At 45.4% G+C, this 27,964-nt stretch overlaps 1 protein-coding gene across 3 annotated transcripts in view; it reads right to left on the bottom strand.

The window, feature by feature from the left end:
• LOC116978854 (tumor necrosis factor receptor superfamily member 27-like) overlaps nt 1-27,964 on the bottom strand; it is an 86,216-nt gene that overhangs the window by 21,463 nt on the left and 36,789 nt on the right. For all 3 annotated transcript variants that reach the window (XM_033030097.1, XM_033030100.1, XM_033030099.1), the window contains exons 6-7: nt 13,221-13,385; nt 12,316-12,456 (exon numbers count right to left, since the gene is read on the bottom strand). In XM_033030097.1, coding sequence (XP_032885988.1) covers nt 12,316-12,456; nt 13,221-13,385 — 306 coding nt within the window. The remainder of the gene's footprint in view (nt 1-12,315; nt 12,457-13,220; nt 13,386-27,964) is intronic.

Genomic DNA, 27,964 nt, shown 5'->3' with positions numbered 1-27,964 from the left:
GGTGGGGGACATCCCCCCCAAGTTTTTGTGATCCCGATTTTAAAATCGCCGTTTTTTGCGCTGGATTGAGCCTCCGAAGCCCCGCACGTGTGTGTGAGTGTGCGCGTGCGCGCGTGGCCGCCAAAAAATTGTGTCCCCCGTCCCCTCCATGTTTTGGTATTGAGTTCCGTTCTTGTACATGCCTGTCTGTCTTTGGGGTGTGGGAGGAAACCGAAGATCTTGGAGAAAACCCACGCAGTCACGAGAAGAAGGTACAAACTCTGTAGAAACAGCGCCAGTTGTCAGGATCGTACCCTGGTCTCTGGCGCTATAAGGCAGCAGCTCTGCCGTTGCTCCATCATGTCGCCCAGTCTCATGTTTGGTGTCAGTTTCTACTTTCCTGTTCACTCCCAACTTGACAGCACTGGGCCTCCACTCGCTGAAGTTTAGAAGGTTGAGGGGGGGATCTCATTGAAACTTACAGAATAATGAAAGGGATCTGTGTTGGGTCCTTTGTTGTTTGTCATGTACATCAATGATCTGGATGAAGGTGTGGTAAATTGGATTAGTAAGTATGCAGATGATACCAAGATAGGGGGTGTTGTGGATAATGAAGAGGATTTCCAAAGTCTACAGAGTGATTTAGGCCATTTGGAAAAATGGGCTGAAAGATGGCAGATGGAGTTTAATGCTGATAAATGTGAGGTGTTACACCTTGGCAGGACAAATCAAAATAGGACGTACATGATAAATGGTAGGGAATTGAAGAATACAGTTGAACAGAGGGATCTGGGAATAGCCGTGCATAGTTCCTTGAAGGTGGAATCTCATATAGATAGGGTGGTAAAGAAAGCTTTTGGTATGCTAGCCTTTATAAATCAGAGCATTGAGTATAGAAGCTGGGATGTAATGTTAAAATTGTACAAGGCATTGGTGAGACCAAATCTGGAGTATGGTGTACAATTTTGGTCGCCCAATTATAGGAAGGATGTCAACAAAATAGAGAGAGTACAGAGGAGATTTACTAGAATGTTGCCTGGGTTTCAACAACTAAGTTACAGAGATAGGTTGAATAAGTTAGGTCTTTATTCTCTGGAGCGCAGAAGGTTAAGGGGGGACTTGATAGAGGTCTTTAAAATGATGAGAGGGATAGACAGAGTTGATGTGATCAAGCTTTTCCCTTTGAGAATAGGGAAGATTCAAACCAGAGGACATGACTTCAGAATTAAGGGACAGAAGTTTAGGGGTAACATGAGGGGGAACTTCTTTACTCAGAGAGTGGTAGCGGTGTGGAATGAGCTTCCAGTGGAAGTGGTGGCGGCAGGTTCGTTGGTATCATTTAAGAATAAATTGGATAGGCATATGGATGAGAAGGGAATGGAGGGTTATGGTATGAGTGCAGGCAGGTGGGACTAAGGGAAAAAAAAAAATTGTTCGGCGCGGACTTGTAGGGCCGAGATGGCCTGTTTCCGTGCTGTAATTGTTATATGGTTATATGGTTATATGAAAGGCGTAGACAGAGTGGGTGTGGAAAGGATGCTTCCACTGGTGGGAGAGTGTAAGACCAGAGGGCATAGCCTCAGAATTAAAGGGTGCTCTTTTAGAAAGGTGAGGTTGAACGGTAGTTAATCTGTGGAACTCATAGCCAGAGAGGGTGGAGGCCAAGGCAGTGGATATTTTTAAGGCAGGGATAGACAAATTCTTGAACAGAACGGGTGTCAAAGGTCATGGGGAGAAGGCAGGAAAATGGGATTAGGAGGCAGAGATCAGCCATGATTGGATGGCGGAGTAGACTTGTTGGGCCGAATGGCTTAACTCTACTCCTGTAACTTGTGAACTCCACTGAAGACTAAAATCTATCTATCAACATTGATATATCTCAATCACTCGGTATCCTAAGCTCTCTTGGTAAGAGAATTTCGAAGATTTACAACCCCAAGAGAATTTGCTCTTCATCGCAGTCTTAAACAACTGTTCATTCATCCAGAGACAATGTCCCCATGATGGACACTCCTCCATGAAGGAGACATCCACACAGATTCCATCCTGTTCAGACATCTTATTTTAATGAGGTCACCTTTCATTCTTCTGTTTGAGAGATCATAGATTAATTTCCTTCCTCCTTCCTCAGACAACAACCCTTAGAGTCATAGTGATACAGTGTGGAAACAGGCCCTTCGGCCCAACTCGCCCACACCGGCCAACAATTTCCCAGCTACACTATTCACACTTGCCTGCACTTGATCCATATCTCTCCAAACCTGTCCTATCCATGTACCTGTCTGTTTCTTAAACGATGGCATAGTCCCAGCCTCAACTACCTCATCTGGCAGCTTGTTCCGTACATCCACCGCCCTTTGTGTGAAAAAGTTACCCCTCGGATTCCTATTAAATCTTTTCCCCTTCACCTTGAACCTATGTCCTCTGGTCCTCGATTCCCCTACTCTGGGCAAAAGACTGTGCAACTACCCGATCTATTTCTCTCATGATCTTGTATACCCCTATAATACCTCCCCTCGTCCTCCATGGAATAGACACCCAGCCTACACAACCTCTCTCTACAGCTCACACTTTCAGTCCTGGCAACATCCTCGTAAATCTTTCCTGAACCCTTTCAAGCTTGACAGTATCTTTCCTACAACATGGTGCCCAGAACTGAACACAATATTCTAAATGTGGTCTCATCAACATCATATATAGCTGCAACATGGCCTCCCAACATCTATACTCAATACACTGACTGATGAAGGCCAAAGTGCCAAAATACTTTCATGACCACCTTATCTAGCTGCAACTCAACTTTCAAGGAACCATGCATCTGTACTCTTAGATCCCTCTGCTCGACAACACTACCCAGAGGCCTACCATTTACTGTGTAGGTCCTGCCCTTGTTTGACATTCAAAATGCAATACCTCACACCTCTCGGTATTCCATCAACCATTCTTCCGCCCACCTGGCCAATCGATCCAGATCCTGTTGCCATCTTTCACAACCATCTTCACTATCTGCAAAACCACCCACTTTTGTATAATCAGCAAATTTGCTAATCTTGCCCTGTATGTTCTCATCTAAATCATTGATGTAGATGCCAAACAGTAATGGGCCCTGCACCGAACCCTGAGGCACACCACTATTCACAGGCATATAGTATGAGAAGCAACCTTCCACCATTACCCTCGGCTTCCTTCCATGGAGCCAATTTGCTATCCATTCAGCTATCTTCCATTGGATCCCATGCAATCTAACCTTCCCGAGCAGCGTACCATGCGGTACCATGTCGAACACCTTACTGAAGTCCATGTACACAACATCTACAGCTCTGCCCTCATCAACCGTTTTGGTCACGTTTTCAAAAAATCAATCACCCTAATCAGCCCTTGCCCATCCAAATGTCTGTATATCCTATCCCTCAGAATACTCTCCAGTAACTTACCAACTACAGCTGTTAAGCTCACCGGCCTATAGCTCCCAGCATTTTCCCTGCACCCCTTCGTGAATAGAGGTACAACATTTGCCACCCTCCAGTCTTCCAGCACCTCTCCTGTATTTAATGACAACCAGGGTTCCCGCAATTTCCTCTCTAGTATTCCACAATGTCCTCGGATAGATCAGATCAGGCCCTGGAGATTTGTCTACCTTCAAACACGACAGTACCTTCAGTCCTTCTTCCACAGTAACCCTCACTGCTCTCAAGACACTTCCAGTGCCTGCTCCAATTTCCTCCATTCTACTTTTTCTTTCTCCTCGGTAAATACAGAGGAGAAATACTCATTCAGGACCTTGCCCGTCTCCTGTGGCTTCGGCACTGAGGTGACTGTTTTGATTCCTGAGAGGTCTCCACTCTCTCTCACCCTTTTCCCCCCGTATATATTTATAAAATATTTTGGGATTGCCCTTCATGCTATCTCCTGGCCCCATTTTCCCTTTCAGATTTCCTTTTTTAGTTTACTCCTTAGTTCCCGAAACTCCTCCATGGATGCTCTTGATCCCAGCTGCCTATACCTGTCCTTTGCATTCTTCTTGTTTTTGACAAATGTCTCAATTTCCCTCGTCAGCCAAACTTTTTTACATTTACCTGCTTTGCCCTTCATTCTAACGGGGACGTACACATCCTGAGCTTTCTTCAGTACACTTTTAAAAACATCCCACTTGGCCAATGTTCCTTTCCACTCTAATAACCTGCTGCAGTCAACTTGAGCGAGACCTTCTCTCATACCCTCAAAGTTGGCCTTAACTTAATATCGGAAATCATGCAGTGAGCCTCCTCTGCTGTGCCTCCAAGTCACATGCAGCCTCCCTTGAATAACAAACTCAAAGTGTTTACACCCAAGCCCTAGACAGTCACAGCAAAAAATCTTGAGTTTCATTCTCCAGGTCCTTACAATAAATGCCAACATCCATTTGCGTAGGCCCCGTGGAACTGCAGATGCTGGGAATCTTGAGCCAATCACAAAGTGCTGCAGTATCTCACCAGATCCATTTTCCTATCTAATACCATGCTGTTGCTTTCAGGGAAGACTTTTTAAAATATAAAGGATTTTTTTTTCTACGTATTGATATTTATACTTTGATGTTTGATGTTTTAGAAGTTTATTTTTAATAGTCCGAAAAGGGAAAGGACCATCAATTAAATGTTTAGTTTAGTCAGAGTGTCATACAGCGTGGAAACTAGCCCTGCAACCCAGCTTGCCAACGTCGATCAACATGTCCCATCTACACTAGTCGCACCTGCCTATGTTTCCCTCTAAACCTATCCTATTCTTGTATCTGTTCAAATGTTTTCTTAGATGTTGTGATAAATCTGCCTCAAGTATAACCTCTGGCAGCTCATTCCATATACCCACCACCCTTTGCTAAAAAAGTTACCCCTCAGGTTCCTACCTAATCGTTCCCTCCTCAAACCTATGTCCTCTGGTTCTCAATTCCCCTATTCTGGCCAAAAGACTGTGCGTTTACCAGTTCTATTCCTCTCATGATTTTATATGCCTCTATAAGATCACACCTCATCCTCCTGTGCTCCAAAGAATGAAACCCTAATCTGCTCAAACTCTCCCTGTAGCTTAGGCCCTCGTGTCTTGGCAATATCCTCATAAATTTTCTATGCACCCTTTCCAGCTTGACAAAAATGCGCCCTATCATTCAGTAGTATGTATGAGATGTTGGAGTATGCTTTAGTTTAAGTTTAGATTAGAAATACAGCATGGAAACAGATCATTCAGCCCACCATGTTCATGGCAAACAACGATCCTTACAAACTAGTTCAATCCTACACATTAGGGACAATTTATAAAAGCTAGTTAATAATCACGTCTTTGTGTGAAGAGGAGGTGGGTGGACACCGGAGCACCCGGTGACAATCCACGCTGTCACAGGGAGAACGTACAAACTCCGTACAGAGAGCACCCATAGTCACGATTGAACTCGGTTCTGTGATGCGTAAGGCAGCAACTCTAAAGGGCCTGTCCCACGGGCATGCGACCTGCATGCGGCAAGCGCGACCTAAAGGGCCGGTCCCACCAGCATGCGCCTGCATGCGGCAAGCGTGACCTAACGTGGTCGCTTGAGCCGTACGGCATGCGGCAAGTGCGACCAAACCAGAAGCGGAGGTCGAGTGAGAGACACGGCGTCGAGGAGGCTGCGGGCCGGCAGGCCGTTGCCGCGCAGAATTTTTAAACACGATCAGTTTTTCGGAGCCCCGCGCGCTGTCGGGACCAGCTCCGCACAACTCCATACGGCTCCTGCGATCGAAGTGGGACTGGCCCCGCGAGGCCGTACGGCTCAAGCGACCTCGTTAGGTCGCGCTTGCCGCATGCAGGCGCATGCTGGTGGGACCGGCCTTTTAGGTTGCGCTTGCTGCATGCAGGTCGCATGCCCGTGGGACAGGCCCTTAACACTGCGCCACTGCTCCGCTCAGACATTCTGACCTTCACGGTGATTATCCGATTTTTATTGCCGTTCAGTGGTATAAAGCTCGGAGTTTGGGCCTGTAGTTTCAGAATGATATAGCATACTCCAACATCTCAGACATACTACTAAATGATAGGGCACAGAGTATCAAACTTACTTTTGACTTTCCTTAGCCCAGAGCTTACGTGGATTTTGAACGAGCAGCAACAAAGAGATGCAGGGAGAAGAACTGATTGGCTGAAGCCCTTGGGAAAGGTGAGTAAGTCACAGAAGAAAAAACAGTTTAAAACTGAGTCATTTGGTTTGTAAATTGGTAAATTAGGCAATTTATCAGTCAATATAAGCAAGGCTGCTCTAATAGCCCTGTCCCACCGTACGAGTTCATTCCAAGTGCTCTCCGAGTTAAAAAAAAATCAAACTCGTGGTAAGCACGGAGAATGAACATAGCGGGTACTTCGGAGTTCGGGGATGTCGCTTAGCGGCTCGTAACGCTAACGGTAGGTACTCGGGAAGACTCGCTAATGGCAGGTAAGCACGGGAAGACTCGTGAAGATTTTTCAACATGATGAAAAATTTCCCCGGGAGCCCCGAGTACCGACGAGTGGCCATTACCGTAAATCTCTGAGCTCGAATCAGGGCAAACTCGGGAGAACTCTTGGAATGAACTCGTACAGTGGGACAGGGGTTTAAGAGAGCGGCCTTGTGAGGGAACGGTCTTGTGAGGGAGGTGTGAGTCTTTGGCTCGAGAGTCTTCGCTGAGGAGGCTACGCAAAACGCTGGACGGGGAGCTGATTCAGTGTGATGCTTGCAGTATGTGGGAGGTCAAGGACACCGCTGGTGCCTCTGGCTGATACAAATGTGAGAAGTGCATCCAGGTACAGCTCCTGAAGGACCGTGTTGGGGAAATGGAGAAGCAAGTGGATGACCTCCGGTTCGTCCGAGAAACGGAGTCGTTCCTCGACGAGTCCTACAGTAAGATTGTTACACCTAACGTACTGGAAGAGAGAAGGTGGGTGACGGTGAGAAAGGGTTGGAAACATGGAATGCACAGGTCCCCGGGTGTTGTACCTCTTGTGAACAGGTTCACCCACTTAGAAGCTGGGTCTGGACAGAAGACGTTGACGCACAGAGCAGCGCAATGGGTTGCGAAGCAAAAAGTGTTGTTGAGCCAAAACCAAAGAGGCCGACGTCAGGCAACGCCATGGTAGTTGGAGACTCCATTATGAGAGGTACGGACAGGGGTTTCTGCAGCAACAGACGGGATGCGAGGATGGTGTGCTGCCTTCCTGGTGCCAGGATCCAGGATATCACGGACAGAGTGCAGAAAATCCTCAAGGGCGAAGGTGAACAGCCGGAAGTGGTAGTGCATGTCGGCACAAACGATGTTGGAAAGAAGGGGATGAATATTCTGAAGCGTGACTTTAGGGAGCTCGGAAAAGTACTGAAAAGCAGGACCTCCAGGGTTGTTATCTCCGGTTTGCTTCCAGTTCCTCGTGCTGGCGAGAGCAGGAACAGGAAGATACGGGACCTGAACGTGTGGCTGAGGAACTGGTGCACGGGGCAGGGATTTAGATTCTTAGATCACTGGGATCTGTTTTGGGGTAAGGGGGAACTGTACAAAAGGGACGGATTACACCTTAACAGGCGGGGGACTGGCATTCTGGCAGGCAGGTTTGCCACTGCTACACGGGTGGTTTTAAACTGAACAAGGGGGGGCGGTGTCAAATGGGATAGTCAAGGACGGAGTTAAAGGGAAACAGTAAAGGGATGGTTAATGACCCCAGAATTAACGGGAAAGGAAGCTCACAAAGGGATAGGAGAGTATGGCCAAGTGTAATACGGATCGATGTGAAAGGTGAGATATGTAAGGAATTAAAAGTATTGTATATGAATGCGTGAAGTATAAGAAGTAAAGTAGATGAGCTTGAGGCTCAGTTAGAGGTTGGTAGATATGACATTGTGGGGATTACCAAGATGTGGCTGCAGGAGGATCGGGCCTGGGAGCTTAATATTCAGGGTTATACATCCTATAGAAAGGACAGGCAGGTGGGCAGAGGAGGGGGGTAGCTCTGTTGGTGAGGGATGGAATTCAGTCCCTTGCGAGGGAAGACATAGGGACTGACGAGGTAGAGTCACTGTGGATTGAGTTGAGGAATTGCACAGGCAAGAAGACACTAATTGGTGTTATCTACAGACCCCCAAATAGTAGCCCGGATGTAGGGTGTAAGTTGCAGCAGGAGTTAAAACTGACATGTAACAAAGGTAATGCCACTGTGGTGATGGGGGATTTCAATATGCAGGTAGACTGGGAAAATCAGGTTGGTTCAGGACCCCAAGAAAGAGAGTTTGTAGAATGCCTCCGAGATGGATTCTTAGAGTAGCTTGTAATGGAGCCGACCAGAGAAAAGGCAATTCTGGATTTAGTGTTGTCCAATGAACCAGATATGATAAGAGAACTCGAGGTAAAGGAACCGCTTGGAGTTAGTGATCATAATATGATTAGTTTTAATCTGCATTTTGAGAAGGAGAAGGTTAAATCGGAAGTGTCAGTGATGCAGTTGAACAAAGGGGACTATGAAGGCATGAGAGGGGAGCTGGCCAAGGTAGACTGGAAAGGGATCCTAGCAGGAATGACGGTGGAACAGCAATGGCAGGAATTTCTGAGCATAATCCAGAAGACGCAGGATAATTTCAATCCAAAAAGGAAGAAATATTCTAAGGGGAGTAGGAGGCAACCGTGGCTGACAAGAACAGTTAGGGATAGAATAAAACTAAAAGAAAAGATGTATAACACTGCAAACAGTAGCCGGAAGCCAGAGGATTGGGAAACTTTCATAGGACAACAGAAGGAAACAAAACGGGCAATACGGGATGAAAAGATGAAGTACGAAGGGAAGCTGGCCAGGAATGTAAAGGACAGTAAAAGCTTCTTTAGATATGTTAAGGGAAAAAGAATAGCAAAGTCAAATGAGAGATATGTTTTTTTTGCCTTCCTTCACAGCGAGGAGAAGATGCGCTGTGAAAGATGTTTGTGTAAATTGTGTTGGGTCTTGGGTCTATTTTGTTTTGTATGTATGGCCGCAGAAACGGCATTTCGTTTGGACCTCAACGGGGTCCAAATGACAAATAAATGTATTGTATTGTATTGTATGTGGGTCCCTTGAAGGCAGACACGGGTGAAATTATTATGGGGAACAAGGAAATGGCAGAAGAGTTGAACAGATACTTCAGATCTGTCGTCACTATGACACAAACAATCTCCCAGAAGTACTGGAGGACAGAGGATCTAAGGGGGTAGAGGAACTGAAAGAAATTTTCATTAGCCGAGAAATAGTATTGGGTAGGCTAATGGGACTGAAGGATGATAAATCCCCTGGGCCTGATGGTCTGCATCCCAGGGTCCTCAGAGAGGTGGCTCTAGAAATAGTGGACGCATTGGTGATCATTTTCCAATTTTCAATAGATTCAGGATCAGTTCCTGTGGATTGGAGGATAGCTAATGTTATCCCACTTTTCAAGAAAGGAGCGAGAGAGAAAACGGGGAATTACAGACCAGTTAGCCTGACTTGGGTGGTGAGAAAGATGCTGGAGTCAATTATTAAAGAGGTAATAATGGGGCATTTGGATAGCAGGAAAAGGATTAGTCCAAGTCAGCATGGATTCATGAAAGGAAAATCATGCTTGACTAATCTTCTGGAATTTTTTGAGGATGTGACAAGTAAAATGGATGAAGTGGTGCCAGTGGATGTAGTGTATCTAGACTTTCAGAAAGCCTTTGATAACGTCCCGCACGGGAGACTGGTGACTAAAATGAGAGCACATGGTATTGGGGGTAGGGGGGGAGAGTGCAGTGGAGAGATACGTTTTTTTGGCCTTCCATCACAGCAATGTGATGGATGTTTATGTAAATTATGTTGTGTCTTGGGTCTATTTGTTTGTAATGTATGGCTGCAGAAACGACATTTCGTTTGGACCTCAAGGGGTCCAAATGACAATAAATTGAATTGTATTGTATTGTATTGTATTGTAGGGTGTTGACATGGATAGAAAATTGGTTGGCAGACAGGAAGCAAAGAGTAGAAGTGAACTGGTCCTTTTCAGAATGGCAGGCAATGGCGATTGGAGTGCCACAAGGCTCGGTGTTGGGGCCGCAACTGTTTACCATATATATTAATGATTTGGAAGAGGGAATTAGGAGAAACACAAGCAAGTTTGCGGATGACACAAAGCTGGGTGGCAGTGTGAACTGTGAAGAGGATGTTCGGAGGTTGCAGGGTGACCTGGACGGGTTGAGTGAGTGTAGCGTAGGTTCACGAAATTGATCCCTGGGATGGCGGGACTGTCATATAAGGAAAGATTGAAAAGACTAGGCTTGTATTCACTGGAGTTTAGAAGGATGAGGGGCAAATCTTATAGAAACATATAAAATTATAAAAGGACTGGACAAGCTAGATGCAGGAAAGATGTTCCCAATGTTGGGCAAGTCCAGAACCAAGGGCCACAGTCTTAGAATAAAGGGGAGGCCATTTAAGACTGAGGTGAGAAAAAAAAGTTTTCACCCAGAGAATTGTGAATTTGTGGAATTCCCTGCCACAGAGGGCAATGGAGGCCAAGTCACTGGATGGATTTAAGAGAGAGTTAGATAGAGCTCTAGGGGCTAGTGGAATCAAGGGATATGGGGAGAAGGCAGGCACGGGTTATTGATTGGGGACGATCAGCCATGATCACAATGAATGACGGTGCTGGCTCAAAGGGCCGAATGGCCTCCTCCTGCATCTATTTTGTATGTTTCTTTGTAACATCTATGATTAGTTTGGTTCATCTGAGAGTGCATTTCATCATCTGATGCAAATAATTGTACTTGAGGTACTCGGGACCAGACCTCAGCCTTAGATCATGTTATTTAGTGTAGCAAGAGGTGCTGCAGTTTGGAGGTGCCAGCCAAAGAACAAAATGTTCAATTAAGCTTCCAAGGAATATTAAGACCCTGTAACATTACTTGATGACAGTGGATATTTCTCAAGTACTAATCAAAAACCATCTTCCTTCAAGAACAGATTAAGGGCGGCCCAGTGGCGCAGCAGTAGAGATGCTGCCTTACAGCGCCAGAGACACGGGTTCGATCCTGACTGTGGCCGCAGTCTGTGCGGAGATAGCACATTCTCCCCGTGACTGTGAATTTTCACCGGGTGCTCCGGTTTCCTCCCACCTTCCAAAGACAGATTTGTAGGTTTAATGGCTTCTGTAAATTGTAAATTGCCCCTATTGTGTAGGATAGTGCTAGTGTACGGGGGTGATCACTGGTCGGCGCGGATTTGGTAGGTCGATGGGCCTGTTTCCACGCTAAAGAAAAGCAGGTAAAGAGGAATTAGCTGACCATTCGTTTAATTTTCTATTAATTAGGACAACACTGCACACAGTTTAAACATAGTATCTGTTTGGGTGCAGGCCAGCAGTTGAGAAATGCATGACAACCTAGATCGGATAAATGCTAAATTATTTCTTCTGTTTGCATGTTATTCTAAATATATGTACGTCTCCAGTGATAGTTCAAGCATAATAACCACACAGAATGTTATTGTGCCTCATTGAATATAAATTCCCATTCATCTTGTGTAAAAATACATTTTTATCAATAAATGATTTCATTGTACAAGATTCTAAAAAGGCTTGACAGTCGTTTCTCTGCTGGAAAGGCAAAAACCTGGGATCAGAGTTAAGGGCCTGTCCCACTGTACGAGGCAATTCAAGAGCTCTCCCGAGTTTAAAAAAAAAATCAAACTCGTGGTAAGCACGTAGAATGTACGTAGCGGCTACGTCGGAGCTCGGGAAGTCTCTTAGCGGCTCGTAACGCTAACGGCAGGTACTCGGGGAAACGCGGTAAGCTCGTGAAGACTTGTGAAGATTTTTCAACATGTTGAAAAACGACCACGAGAGCCCCGAGTACCTACGAGCGGCTATTACCGTAATTCTCCGAGTTCGAATCAGGGGAGACTCGGGAGAACTCTTGAATTAGCTCGTACAGTGGGACAGCCCCATTACCGAATCAGGGCTTGAAGGGACACTTCTACACCTATAGTGTGGTGAAGCTTTAGAATTCTCTACAATACAATCCTCTGTCATTGAGCTTATTCAAGGCAGAGATTTCTCTTGTGGATAAAGGGGTCTGGGAACTGGGCAGAAAATTGGACAAGGCCATCATCCATTATTTTAGTGAATGGGAACAGGCTGAAAACGTCATAACTTTTCAACCTTTTGTAACTTTAAAATAAAAAGAATTTCACATTTTGTTGCAGAGTGGGGTGGATTTGAGCAATGCTGGAAAAAATCAACATTCATTGTTCCTCTCTTTCCCACCCCCTTAAGATGATGTAGGTCACTTTCTTGCACCATTGCAGTCATGTTTTTTTCATTCAGGTCCCTCTTACCTGAAGGCTGTGCTGAATTATTCACAACATTGATATTCTGGCTGTATTTCATCAAAGCTTCTGTGCTGGTGTCACCCATCTGTCCCGCTGAAGATGAAGAGTCCACTCTGACTCTCTCATTCACTGGTGGCCTCTGGTGTCCTAAAAGGAGAAATCGGAATGAATGAACTCTATTTCAGGAGGGACATTGCTAAGATGGATTCAGTGGAAACTTCAATATGCACAAACTGAAAGGGAAAGTTATTATTTTTGTTTTAATTACTTTACATTAACTTTAAGAAGCTTAAGTGAAGTTTAATGTTTCATAAAGGAGAAATGACCACCCATATATAAAATGCCTACGCCACACCTGACAGTTCTATTGCGTTCCTCGTAATAAGATATATTTGAAATATAGTGGCTGCTCTGCCCATAAACCGTTCATAGCCGAAAACAAGATTAAATATACAAACAATGAGTAGTGTGAGGCTGACTTTTAATAGCCTCTACATTATAGGTGGTGGGAAGAAGGATTGGCTGCATCTCTGTCTAAGGAAGATGTACATTAGAAATGAACATCAGCAGAGAGCCCACTCTGCAATGAGGGAACGCATCAGATGTGAAACTGGGGTGTGGAGAAAATTTGTTCTCACAGCGGGAAGTAAATCTCTGGAATTTTCTCGAGGGGTGGAGGGCGGAAATATACATGGAGGAGATAGATGAAAGATAGAGGAATTTGAGGGCGGCAAGGACAGGCAGAGAAGAGGAGTTGAGTTCAGCATAGATCAGCCGTGATGATATTGAGTGGTGGGGCAGCCTGGTGGTGTACTCTACAGTTCCCGAGATGGATGCAGCAGCAAGATGCAAGCAGCTAATGCCAGATCAGATAAGGCATTACAGCAGCACAGGCAACTATGCAGCATTACCATTGCTCTGCTTTTCTGCAATCAGCCGTTTGCAGTGGATGAAACAGAGAAGAAGGACGGCCAGTAGGATTGTTGTCAGGGCACTGCAGATGACGGCTACAAGCGCAGTGTCAACTGCAGGAGCGTCAGTGCTCGGAACACGCACCATATTCGTTCTGGAGATACCTGTAAAGCAAACGGAATAAGAGGAAATTGTAAGACGGAGAAAGGAATACACTGCAGGCATTTTATTCCTGGATGGCGATCCATCTCAGCACAGCCAGTGAGCAGTTCACCAGCTCTTCCACTACCTTGCCCATGGAACAGCGGGAGGTGCATTCCTAATAAACTGGACCCTTTTAGGGTTGTAAATAGCTCGTTCTAAGCTCGACACAGTCTAGTTTCAGTCAATAAAATACTGAGTCAAGCACTTCAGCAACTACACTTTATTTTGGAAAACACAGTAACATTTCCCCTATACAATACCTAACCACCGCGGGTTCGATCCTTGTATCTGCTTGGCCAAGCCCTTTCAGCCTTGTGCAAGCAGAGACACTCCAAAAGGTCACACAGTCCCAAGCGTTTTCCAGAAGATCGACAAAGGACCTCGTGGGAACTACCTTTTTTAGGTCCCCGAACCTTGAGGGGCCGAACTAAATGGGGGTGTTCTCAGTACAGTCCAATAACACATATCGATTACAACAGTACATGATGGACAGTACCCCAACCCAATAACATAGTAACTAATACATTGTATTCGAAAGGAGCTTCTAGAAATAAGCTAACACAGATGAATAATGCAACATGTGCCCTGAGATTCAGGCAACCCAGACAAAGCTTAAAGGGCCTGTCCCACCAGCATGCGTCAAACGTGGTCGCTTGAGGCATACGGCTTCTCGGGGCCGGTCCCACTTCGATCGGCGGAGGCATATGGAGTTGTGTGGGGCTGGTCCCGACATCGCGCGGGGCTCCAAAAATCTTGCACTGTTCGAAAACTCCGCGCGCCAACGGCCTGTCGGCCCGCAGCCGAATTGAGGATGTACGCAGCGTCTCGACTTCGTATGCAGCGTCTGGACGTAGTACGCAGCGTCTTGACGGCGTACGCCTAGCACGTGGCGTTGCGCGATGACGTCACCGCCTGGCGTGCCGTTGCGCGATGACGTTACCGCCCGACGCCGTGTGACGTCCAAATTCAGTCGGCCCGCCTCCTGCCCAGCTGATTGGTTTGACGTAAATTACATCACGCGCGAACTTTGTGCGTACTTACCGCAAACTTAGCGCGAACTCCGCTTCTGTTCGGTCGCGCTAGACGCATGCAATCGCATGCTGGTGGGACAGGCCCTTAACATTTCAACCAATCAACTATCCAAATAAGGCTTTGCAACATTATTTAAACTATGTATATCTGGTTTGCATTGACCCAATCAGTTCAATGCATTTTACACCTCATTGTAAGACTTCTGCAGATGTTCCATTCTTTCTCTGCAGCTCTTATCTAGGGCACAGACAAACTGGCACCCTTCAACAGCTTGTCTGAGTTCTGCAAAGGCACATTTAACTTGACCAAAATTGCCTAGCAGTACATCAGCCCGTACTCAATTTTAATACCATGGCTGCTCCAATTTAGCCAGGATTAACATTCCTTCCTTTTATCATATATGATAAACCATCATTTATGATAACCCAATAATTAGATAACCAGATATACATGGGTGACTATTGAATTATCAATCTATTAACAACGACAAGATGATGTCTCTTCCCAGAATCTCATGGGCTTCAATGGGCTAAGATGGCGGTGCTGGCTTAACAGCTGCGGCCCACCTGCAGTCCGTCTGTTTTTTTTCTTTCGTTTTGTTCATTGTCATGTTTTAGTTAATTTTGTTTTATTAAGTTGTGTATGTGTGTGGGTGGGGTGGGAGAAACATGTTTTGGTCTCTTCCTTCGGGGGATGCGACTTTTTCTTCGGTCGTATTCCCCGTCTCCGTCTGCGCCGAGGCCTAATGGCGGAGCTGGCGACATCGGAGCTGTAGCAGCAACAGCGGCGGCAGCGGAGACCTGACTCGGCCCCGAAACTGTGGCGGCGGCGGCGGCAGCAGCGGAGACCTGACTCGGCCCCGAAACTGTGGCGGCGGCGGCGGCAGCAGCGGAGACCTGACTCGGCCCCGAAACTGTGGCGGCGGCAGCAGCGGCAGCGGAGACCGGACTCGTCACCGAAGCTGTGGCGGCGGCAGCAGCGGCAGCGGAGACCCGGCTCGGCCCTGGGGCTGTAGCAGCAACAGCAGCGGCAGCGGAGACCTGACTCGGCCCCGAGGCTGTGGCGGCGGCAGCAGCAGCAGCGGAGACCTGACTCGGCCCCGAAGCTCTAGCGGCGGCAGCAGCAGCAGCGGAGACCCGGCTCGGCACAGAAGCTGCAGTGGCGGCAGCAGCAGCAGCAGCGGCGGAGACCCGACTCGGCCCTGGAGTTGCGGCGGAGGCAGCAACCACCCGCGGAGTTTGAACCGTCGCCTCGGCGCAGAGGGAGAACAAAGGGGGAAGAGACAGAGACTTTAAGATTTTGCCTTCCACCACAGTGAGGAGGTGTTTGGTGAACTCACTGTGGTGGATGTTAAATTTGTGTTGATTGTGTGTTTTTGCCATTTTTAAAAATTATATGTATGACTGCAGGGAAACAAAATTTCGTTCAGACCGAAAGGTCTGAATGACAATAAAACGAATCTAATCTAATCTAATCTAATCTAATCAAGCTTCCCGAGTTTCTGTGGGTGTAGCTTCACAATTTCCGTCTGATGAGTCTTCACCTCCCGAGTTTTTGTGGGCGCAAATCCCATCCATCTGCGTTGTCAATCCCTCTGTACTCTATCCATGATTGAACCTATAACCTATAATTCCTGAAAAACTTGGGACAAAGCAAGTTACCATTCATGCACTAATGCTTTCCCATACATTACTATTCTGTCATTCACAAGTCCTTTTTCTATTTACTATCGCTATTCTATTAATCTTTCCTATCCTTGGATCAACACTAATCAGCCCTCTCCGTATTCACAGGCTCGACCCCAGTGTCCCATTCTCCCCCACAAGTGTAACATTGATTAGGTAATGTGGTTAAGTTTCTTCTACCCCTTAGTTCCAGTGGAATGGGTTCTAAATTGGGAGTATATTTGTAATAATAATCTGGGTAGTCTGGGACACTAATTTCTCCCATTCCATTCCTTGCTAACATTTGGGGGTTCCATGGTCCTGAGCCAGAGCTTGGTTCCTCCTTCTTGACCATACGTTCAGTTTCTCTTTTAGTTACAGGATAATCTTCCTGTTTCCTACCATCCTTCCAATAGTGCCTCACAGCTCTGGCCATTTGACTGGTGCGGTTCTCAGACCAGTCCCTGTTATCAGTCTTAATTGTGTCAACTACTGTAGTGGGGAGACAATTCAATAAGATGGCACAATACTGCGGGGAACTTGCTCCATGTTGATAGTTTAAGTCACCTGATTGGTCCATGTATAATTTTGAGAATCATTCTAAAAATTTAGCTGCTCCTTCTCCCTTTTCTGGTTGTCTCCAGAATTTGTGTTAAATCACTTGCCTTTTGAAAAGTGTTTGCAAGGGCTGTTAAAGCAGCCTTTTCTCTTGCACTATCATCCACTATTATGTTTGCCAAGGCTTCATATGTTGGATGTCCTAGGGCTACTAGAAATTTGGTGTTTTCAGCTGTAGTAATCATGTGTTGGATGATATACCTGCATGATATACACGCATTGTGGTTCGTAAATAATCTATAAAAGCAGCAGGTCACTTCTTTCTACCAGGGATTTTGTTTAGTACTGCCATTATTTCATGGGGCTTCCACGGGGTATGGACATCTGTGGTACGGGGATTGTTTATACCTACTGCGCTGGTCGAATCAAAGGCTGTACTCAGCACTTCCCTCACTGGGAACTGTCTATGGGATATCTGTTCAATTTGTAAACTTTCGGTTACATCAAAACCTACCTCGGTATCTTCAATCACTGTCTCACCCTCAGATGAAACTTCCCGTTCACTAGGTTCTCGATACGGTACAAATAAGTCGGTCCTCTTTCACACTACTCGTATAATCTGTCTAGGTTGTGGCTCACATAAATAATCTGGCAGTTGTACTATATCCTACCTTCCTTTTCTTTAAATAACAGGGCTAACCTTTTCGTTCTACCCCGGGTGCCATAAGCTACTGGACGATCTATTAATGGTGGAGTGGATAGAGTCAAAGAATCTGGCACCCCAGTCTCTGCAATCGGTAGAGTATGCTCAGTTGTAGACTCTGCAGGAGTTGTTATAGATTCTGCAGACCTAAAATATTTATTATGGACACAAGTCATACAAGGATGAAGTGAAGACTGGGAAACGCCAAAGGAACATGGTGGGAGCTGTGAATTTCCACTGACGTTAACATTTGTCCATTCCTCCCAATATTCATCCCCTCCCCCCTCGAAGTCAACACCAACCATCGGATCCCTAAACTTTAAATTTACAGAGAATAGTTTCCCCCCAGGAGATCTACCTCTTCCCTTTTCCATGTTTCTTTCTTCATCTCCACTCCTACTGCCTGGAGGTCGATCTACTTCACCTTCTTTCAGTTCTATTCCAAGTTTAGAAAAAGCTTTTTCCTAACTCGCCATCCTCCTAACCTCTTTATTCGCCTTTCGTTCCTCATAATATTTCTTCCATAATACCATTAATTCCTTTGCACTCTCACTATTACAAAGCTGCCAAATGATTCGCTCTATGTACTTTATCCCTTTTACTGTTCTAATGCCCCCCGGCAGCCATAGCTTGTTTCCTAATTTTTAATTTACCGCTCCTGCCAAATCTCTTAAGTTCTCTGCCTTGTGATGGAACTAATTGCACATTATTTGCAATGGGCTCCTAACATCTTCTGTCATATCTCGGTCTATGCTGTTCCCCATGCCTCCGAACAACCGATTTGGAATTCCTAAATCCTTCACTCCTTTCTTTTAATCCCTAAAGTTATCAAGCTCACTCTTGAACCGTGGCTAACGGCTCCGAAGCTTTCACAGCCTCGCACTTCTTTACTCCTTAGCTCAAACAATCCTACTCTCATATTAAAATTCCTCTCCCATCTCCCACAAGACCACACACTCTCAACTCAAACACACTCAAGCACAAACACTTTCCCGCAACTCGTTTAGCCCTCAATCCAAATGCATGAAAATAAGCTCCAAACGCGCATGCAACACCGTACACAGGCAAGAAATTACACCGCTTATTATTATCATGCACAACCACACTCCTACATAGACCACAATCATTCGTCTAATAGAGCATTTGTTAACCATGCAGTCTCAAAATTAAATCGCAGTATATTTTAATCCCTTCTCGTGGTGTGCTCGGTCAACGGAACGATCCATCCCTCGACACAGCGATCGAAAGAATACGAACCCTGATCGAACCACCACGAATTGGAGCCCAACAATACTGACAATCCCAATTTAAACAAATCCCATATATTCAGTTTAAAGGCACTTTTATCCCAATTATCCAACACCCACACAGCCAATACAAGTAGCGGTTCGCGATCTGAACACATTCCCAATATATTTTACACGTTACAAAGTATTTATACAGTTCGGATCCGATAAAAGATATGCACTGGAAATTTACAATACACTATAGTCACAACACACTATAGTCACAATACACTATAGTCACAATTCACTATAGTCACAACACACTAAAATAGTCACAACACACTATAGTCACAACACACTATAGTCACAACACACTATAGTCACAACACACTAAAATAGTCACAACACACTATAGTCACAACACACTAGCGCACAACACACTATAGTCACAACACACTATACTCACAATACACTATAGTCACAACACACTATACTCACAATACACTATAGTCACAATACACTATAGTCACAACACACTATAGTCACAACACACTAGCGCACAACACACTATAGTCACAACACACTAGCGCACAACACACTATAGTCACAACACACTATACTCACAATACACTATAGTCACAACACACTATAGTCACAACACACTATAGTCACAATACACTATAGTCACAACACACTAGCGCACAACACACTATAGTCACAACACACTATACTCACAATACACTATAGTCACAACACACTATAGTCACAACACACTATAGTCACAATACACTATAGTCACAACACACTATAGTCACAACACACTATAGTCACAACACACTATAGTCACAACACACTATAGTCACAACACACTATAGTCACAACACACTATAGTCACAACACACTATAGTCACAACACACTATAGTCACAACACACTATAGTCACAACACACTATAGTCACAACACACTATAGTCACAACACACTATAGTCACAACACACTAGCGCACAATTCACAAACACTTGATTTTATTCCACGTCGCACTGTTATCAACCAGTGAGCCTCTTCCTCTGAAACCGAAGATTTTCCCCTTCATAGAAACATAGAAAATAGGTGCAGGAGGCCATTCGGCCCTTCGAGCCAGCACCGCCATTCATTGTGATCATGGCTGATCGTCCCCTATCAATAACCAGTGCCTGCCTTCTCCCCATATCCCTTGACTCCACTAGTCCCTAGAGCTCTATCTAACTCTCTCTTAAATCCATCCAGTGACTTGGCTTCCACTGCCCTCTGTGGCAGGGAATTCCATAAATTCACAACTCTCTGGGTGAAAAACTTTTTTCTCACCTCAGTCTTAAATGACCTCCCCTTCCTAGGGTACTCTTTGCTGAGGGATACTACTTCTTAATTGACTACCTTTCCTCCTTCAGATACTTTTCCTCCTGCTAAGACTGGACTTCTATTGGGGGACCTCTATCCCTCCACTCTAAGTTCCCAGAATTAGGGGTACTCTTTCCCGTCTGGGTACTTTTCACCAAAGAAAATCAATTTCCCTTCTCTCAGTTACTCTTCGCTATCAGGTACTAATCAACAATCGATCAGAGGGGGTACGAACTCCTGGTTGATCAGCTGCTATTCGGGATCGATCTCAAACACGCGATACAAACTCAGAAATTCTATATACACAGAATTCGAATATGAACTTCTGTATTTAGATACTTTAATTCTTCAAATTTAAGTTTGCTTTGTTCGGACCAATCAGTTTTGGTGCGTACCACTCAACGTACGCGGGTTCAAATTCAAATTGACTCGAATAATGAAATCTCGAATGGACTAAATTATTCCCAGCCAATCTATACTCTAGCCACCGAGCCCGGTGCCTTTGCGAGAGTTCTCCTCCGTCACTTCAGGGAGGGATTTGAATATCTTCACACAGGCGTGGCCTCTAACAAACCTAGGTTTTACCTCTTCAAAAGGCTTTCCCTCTCACCTGCTTGGCACCAAGTGTCAGCGCCTAGCCTCTTCACGCTGGCAGTCGATGCCAATTTTCGGAAAGCACCTTTCCAATCAGCGCTCGCAGCAACGACAGGTCAAATGCTTCATCACTTAGCACGTAAACCAGACTTGTTTTCAATATCCCGCCAATCAGATACCAATTCTGGGTAGTGTTTCAAACACAAATCTGCGCGTTATCTTGGCTTTGCCAGCAGCTGCAGTCTACCAACTACAACTAAGTAGTAGGGCTTCTAACCCCACCTTAGTTTTAAGGGCCTCTAACCCAAAGGAGTGCTATCACTCCCCCGTGCTTCCTAGACTCTGTTCTACAATCTCGTTGGGTCCCTTTCCCAAGCCCGCGAATGATTGATCTGCTCCAATTAGCGAAGTGCCGGAAATCAATGCAAAAACCGCACCGTGGCGCCGATTTCTGCACTCGCTATCGGGACAGCTCAACACCCTTGATCGCAAACTTGTGGTTGGGGGTCCGTTGAGATCCCGGACAAGTCCCCAATGTAAATAGCCCCTTCTAAGCTCCCCCCAGTCTAGTTTCAGTCAATAAAATACTGAATCAAGCACTTGAGCAACTACACTTTATTTTGGATAACACAGTAACATTTCCCCTATACAATACCTAACCATCGCGGGTTCGATCCTTGTATCTGCTTGGCCAAGCCCTTTCAGCCTCGTGCAAGCAGAGACACTCCAAAAGGTCACACAGTCCCAAGCGTTTTCCAGAAGATCGACATCAGAACTACCTTTTATAGGTCCCCAAACTTTGAGGGGCTGAACCAAATGGGGGTGTTCTCTGTACAGTCCAATAACACATATCGATTACAACAGTACATGATGGACAGTTCCCCAACCCAATAACATAGTAACTAATACATCGTATTCGAAAGGAGCTTCTAGAAAGAAGTTAACAGATGAATAATGCAACATGTGCCCTGAGATTCAGGCAACCCAGACAAAGTTTAACATTTCAACCAATCAACAACTATCCAAATAAGGCTTTGCAACATTATTTAAACTATGCATATCTGGTTTGCATTGACCCAATCAGTTCAATGCATTTTACACCTCATCGTAAGACTTCTGCAGATGTTCCATTCTTTCTCTGCAGCTTTTATCTAGGCCACAGACAAACTGGCACCCTTCAGCAGTTTGTCCCAGTTCTGCAAAAGCACATTTCTTTCTTTTAAAATCTTTTTATTAGCTTTTTTTTCCAAAAACAAAAACAAAACAAAAAGAATAATGATAAACATAACAATGATATTGATACATAGGGATCAGGATTACATTAATAACAGGTATAACCAGGTATCAAAATGCACATTTAATATAGACCTCCAGGTCTCTATGTATAGTTAAATGTTTAAAAGAAAACATATATATTTTAAAAAATCAAAAAGATAAAAAGAAAAAAAAGGAAAAAAGAGAAAAATGAAAAAACAAAACCCCCTAAACTAGAAAAAAAAAGCAAAACAGAATCTGGGCTGCAAAGAATGTCAACAATTTAAGTCCCTGTTTGTCGTCAAGTCCGTTCCACCGTATAAAGGTAAAATAATTTTTATAATGGTTGGAGAGGGGACAATTTATGTTGTGTGAAAATGTTGAATAAATCTTCTCCAAGTCTTATCAAATTTAACCAAGGGTTCAACAATGTCACTCCTGATTTTTTCTAAATTTAAACATGATATCGTTTCAGAGTACCAATGGAGTGTGGTCGGAGGGTTAGAGGCACATTTAACTTGACCAAAATGGCCTAGCACTACATCAGCCCTTACTCAATTTTAATACCATGGCTACTCCAATTTAGCCAGGATTAACAGGGTGTCTAGTGGTACACGGGTAAAGTTCACGAGACTGGAGCTTTTGCAACTGAAGTACGAGTCACAGAAATGACTCAGTGTTTAGTTTAGTTGTTTTAGATTAGTTCAGGGATACAGCACAGAAACAGGCCCTTTGCCCTCCGAGTCTGCGCTGACCAACAATCCCCATACACTAGCTCTATCCTACACTACGGCCAATTTACAATGTTTTCCCCAACCATGGATCAGGCTTGCACGAGTTCTGTTATCCCACTTTTGCTTCCTACACACGAGGGGTGATTTTCGAGGCCAATTGACATATGAAACTTGCACATCTTTGGAGTGTGGGAGGAAATCAGAGAGCCCAAAGAAAACCTACGTAGACACAGGGAGAACATACAATGTTCTCCATGCTGAGGCCACCCGTAAACAGGGTTAAACCCGGGTCTCTGGCGCTGTAGGTAGCATCATTACCATTGCGCCACTGTGCAGTCCTTAACTCACGGTTGAGGAGTTAAATATTGGCCACAACACACATAACAACATTTGTTCTTAGAAATACTATACGTTTACCAGAGAGAACTGACAAGGAATCAGTTTATCAGCTAACCTCCACCACCTACCAAAAAGATGTCCTACCATAGTGGAATTCTTTGCCACAGAAGGCTGTGGAGGCCAAGCTAGTGGATATATTTAAGGCAGAGATAGATAGATTTCTGATTAGTACAGATGTCACAGGTTAAAGGGAGAAGGCAGAAGGGTGGGGTTAGGAGGGGGAGATAGACCAGCCCAGATTGAATGGCGGAGTAGATTTGATGGGCGGAATAGCCTAATTCTGCTCCTATCACATGATCTTATGCAGCATTCCCCGAATGTGAACCTGGGATGACATGCTCAAATCTCAAGCAGGATCTCACAGCCAGAACCTAAAGTGAATGCGAGAGAAAATGAACTACAGCTGACAGCATGTAAAAAGAACTGTAATTGATACTATAGTCTAAGAACAGCAGAGCTCTCATTATGCCCACAATTTCATCCTGGAAACATCATGTAAACATACGCGAGGTCACATGAATATTCTTCTTGACAGTCTGAGTCACACAACCAAGTTCTGGAGTGAAAAGCAAAAAAACTCACAGAAGCTACGTCCGAAGTGTTTTGTGTTTTTGTTAGGAACTGGTAAGCTTCAGTAAACAGCAGCAGCGAGGTAGAACACAGTGCATGATTATGCAGTGAACTAACCTTTATTATGATTTGATCATTATTTATAGGTGAGCCAGCACAACACACCACAAATCATTGTGCTTTCTATAATCTCACTCAGATTTTTACACCATTCTCTCTCCTTAAAGGATTAGAGAGAACACAGTTTCATTCAAGTATTAACAGGTATTTGGGGGCAGTTTCTCTTCCCAGTTAAAATATACCTGCAAGGTGCACTTGATGGGCATCATATCATAAAAGCTGGGAAACGGGATCTTTTAGTCTTTCATGAATACAGAGGCTCACTGGCTCATGTCATGGCATGAATTTCTATTGGTTAAGAATTCATTTGCACAATGCATTATTTTCGTGGTCATGCAATTGAAAAAACAAATTTCCCATTTTCCATGCGCTGCCATTTTCCTATTGTGCTATATGGAAAATTCAGAGCAGAGGCCCAACACGTTTTTCATTGTACTGTGGTATGCAGGACAATAATAAACCACAACCAAGCATTTAAAAACAGTGTGGACAGAAGCTCGAAGAATCAGCTCTAAATCGACTGTAACTTTGCACCGAGTGTGGGAAATTGGAAGTGAGGGAATTGAATAAGATGGTGGCGGGTTAATAAAGCGCAGAGAATGCTTAACGAATCTGCACAGCAGATGAATGACACAGCTGGTAGAGCCACTGCCTCACAGCGACAGAGATCCAGGGTCGATCCTGACCTCGGGTGCTGTCTGTGGGGAGTTTACACCTGCTCCCTGTGACCACATGGTTTTCATTCGGGTGCTCCGGTTTCCTTCCCCCCCCCCTCCAGGGCCGGATTAAGACCCATAGAGGCCCTAAGCACTTAAAAGATTTTGGTGCCCCCATATATATGTAATTCAAAATATAAACAGAAATAAACCATAAAATATTTTTATTTTTTATCAAAATGAAACAAAACTAACAGTAAGATGGAAAATAATGTTTATTTTTGTATACTTCCACTTTATTTATATTTGAAAAGTTTTCTACTTTTTTTAATTGCAAAGTCTTTGATCAGATCTCAAAATTAATCTTACGTAACACATATAAAATCATATAAACCACTTTGAATATTATTTTAGCAAGTTTAAAGTGATTTCTTTTGTGCCGTAAACCATTTACCATTTCTGTGGTGCCCCCCTTCCCTTGATGCCCTAATCACGTGCTTATTTTGCTTAATGGTTAATCCAGCCCTGCCCCCCCCCCCCCCCCCCCCCCCCCCCCCCCAACCACATCCCAAAGACATGCGGGTTTGTAGGTTAATTGGCTTCTGTAAATTGCTTCCAGTGTGCAGGGAGTGGATGAGAAAGTTGGAATACTGGAGCTGGTGTGAATGGTGATCAATGGCCAGTGTGGGCTCGGTGGGCTGAAGGGCCTGGTGCCATGTTGTATCTTTAAACTCAATTCAACCTTACCCGTGACTGCACCTGGAGTTCCAAGGTGGATGCCAGGCTGCAAATAATGATAAGTAGAAAGAGAGGCAGTTGAGTTGGTAAACAGCGTCAGATAAGTATCTCCAATATTACAAAGGCTTGATAGTTAAAAGATGCTTGATTGAAGAAAGTACTGCCAGAGTTTAAATATTCCACTTTAATTTAGAGAAAAGGAAGAAATAAAAGGGAAGTTACTGCAGCACAGTCCTGAATGCTCTCTGTGCAACACAGAAAGCTAGGGGTGCTTCTAATGTCCAGGGTGAACATGAATTCGGGAAGAGTTTTCGGCTGCAGGTGCAGAGTCTATACTTTAGAGCTGGAGTCAATGTATGATCAAATGTAGCTGTGCTGCTCAGGTCTTCAATGATGTCACTTCTGGAGAGGTAGTTGAGACTGTGCAGGGAGAAAGGGAACTTCTCCCATGTACTTCTTGATTAGTACGGGTGTCAGAGGTTGTGGGGAGAAGGCAGGAGAATGGGGGTAAGGAGGGAGAGATGGATCAGACATGATTGAATGGTGGAGTAGACTCGATGGGCCGAATGGCCTAATTCTACTCCTATTATTTATGACCTTATGGAACAGGAGACCGCAGGGCAGAGCAGACGTTAGCAGAGTGTAGGACATCCCATGGAGCAGCGGAGAACACCAACAACTACTTTTGGCCAGGCCGACCCTGTAATGCCGCCAGGACAACAGGCCTTCATGGTCAGATCAAGAATCCTGCAGTTATAACAACTGGGACTTGAAAATGGGGCCAAACTAGTGACTCTGTGTACTGTCTCAGTGTACTACTGCTATACACTTGTACTGTAGTTGAGATGCTGTTCTAAAATGGATCTAAGTGCTCATATGTATCTTGTTACTTGTACTGAACTGTAGCACATCCCCCCCTTCTCAAATAGATCTTCTGTTCTCGGCCTTATTGAGGGAGATGGCTTCCGAGGAGAGTGGATCAGGAGCCAAGTCTGCAACACCACAGGTGGTTCAGCTGCACAGGTGGGGAGGAAGAAGAGTGGGAGTATCACAGTATCAAGGAGTCTCCAGTCTAAAGGGAACCAATAGGTGATTCTCCAGCTACAACCCTGCTTCTGGGACAATGTGTTCACTTTCTGGTGCCGAGGCCAGAATGGCAGGGTGCATTTGCTGGCCTTGTGGAAGGAGAGGTTGAATGACCATGGTCATGATACATGGTGGTGCCAACCATGCAGGAGAAAGGTGGGATGAGATCCTGCAAGCTTAACCATAGGCAGTTAGGAGATAAGAACCTCAAAAGGTATGTATCTCTGGGCTAGTCTCAGCATCTGGTTGTGGAGGCAGAAGGAATGAGAAAATGAAATAGTGCAGGAGGATGGTTTTCAGAGGCATCTGAGAGAGGTGAGGCTAGTGTAAACTGGACAGTTCACACCCAGCCAGGTCCAGGCCATTCTCCATTCCCCATGTCACGCTCCGGGTTAACTAGGACCATACTGGATCGAGAGGCAGAAGGACCGGAAGGGAAGGACAGGCTCCTGCTCGTCCCAGAGAACCGGAGAGGAGGATGGAGCAAGCCAGCAAAGGCAGACGCAAGAGCAAGGGCTAGCAAGAGGGCGATCTTGGGTCTTACATTCCGTGCCCTGAATGTTGGCTGCGGGAGGCGTTCCAGGGATACGAAGTCTGAAGGAGGCCGGGCGATGGGGGGGGACGTCTGTTCACTGGACAATCTGGATGTAGGTGACGGCTGGAGGCCCTGCAGCATCCTGGGGCTCGCCTGCATCGGGCACCACTCCACAAGACCGAGCAAGCGGACTGGACTCTGAAAATGGCTCCAAAGCTGCTAACGCTTGCATTAGTACAAAGTGTATTAGTGTGTACACTTTGATTTAATCGGGGACATGTTTAGGAATGGCAATAGGGTATGCAAAAAAATAATTTCACTGTATATCTATCTGTACATGTAATAATAAAGAACCATTGAAAGGTTTGAGTAATCATTGCCCAATGTCCACTCCTTACCCTCATCTCTCATTGTCAGACAGGCCCCGTCTCCCAAATTAGTGTCCTTTAGTTTAGTTTAGAGATACAGCGCGGAAACAGGCCCTTCAGCCTACCGAGTCCGTACAGACAGCGCCCGTAGTCAGGATCGAACCCGGGTCTCTGCACCACCGTGCCGCCCCAGATCGGCCACAGTCCTCACACCAACTGGCCCAGCCTCCAATCCCACCGCTCATCATCTGTTTTCTGCGATATTCCAGCCTCACCCTCTCAACACGTATGACTGGGCAGAGAGAGAATCACACTGCACGCCTTCCCAAGCAAAACTGTCATTATCCCGTCACATCAAACCCTTCCACTCCACCCCTGGCAGTGCACTGGACTTTCCACACCTCGACAATATGGTTCAGAAGCAACACGATCCCAACACGATCACGGTGGCACAGCGATAGAGTTGCTGCCTTACAGCGAATGCAGCGCTGGGGACCCGGGTTCTATCCCAACTACGGGTGCTGTCTGTACAGAGTTTGTACATTCTCCCCGTGACCTGCGTGGATTTTCTCCGAGATCTTCAGTTTCCTCCCGCACTCCATTAAGACGCACAGATAAGTACGTACATTGGCTGGGTAAATGTAAAGATTGTCCCTAGTGCGTGTAGGATAGTGTTAATGTGCGGGGATCGCTGGTCAGCACGGACTCGGTGTTAATGTGCGGGGATCGCTGGTCAGCACGGACTCGGTGTTAATGTGCGGGGATCGCTGGTCAGCACGGACTCGATGTTAATGTGTGGGGATCGCTGGTCAGCACGGACTCGGTGTTAATGTGCGGGGATCGCTGGTCAGCACGGACTCGATGTTAATGTGCGGGGATCGCTGGTCAGCACGGACTCGGTGTTAATGTGCGGGGATCGCTGGTC

The sequence above is a fragment of the Amblyraja radiata genome, chromosome 12 (genome assembly GCF_010909765.2).
Source record: "Amblyraja radiata isolate CabotCenter1 chromosome 12, sAmbRad1.1.pri, whole genome shotgun sequence".
Lineage (NCBI taxonomy): Eukaryota > Metazoa > Chordata > Chondrichthyes > Rajiformes > Rajidae > Amblyraja > Amblyraja radiata.
Note: the sequence above shows the minus strand (reverse complement) of the source record. Positions and strands in the feature narration are given on the sequence as shown.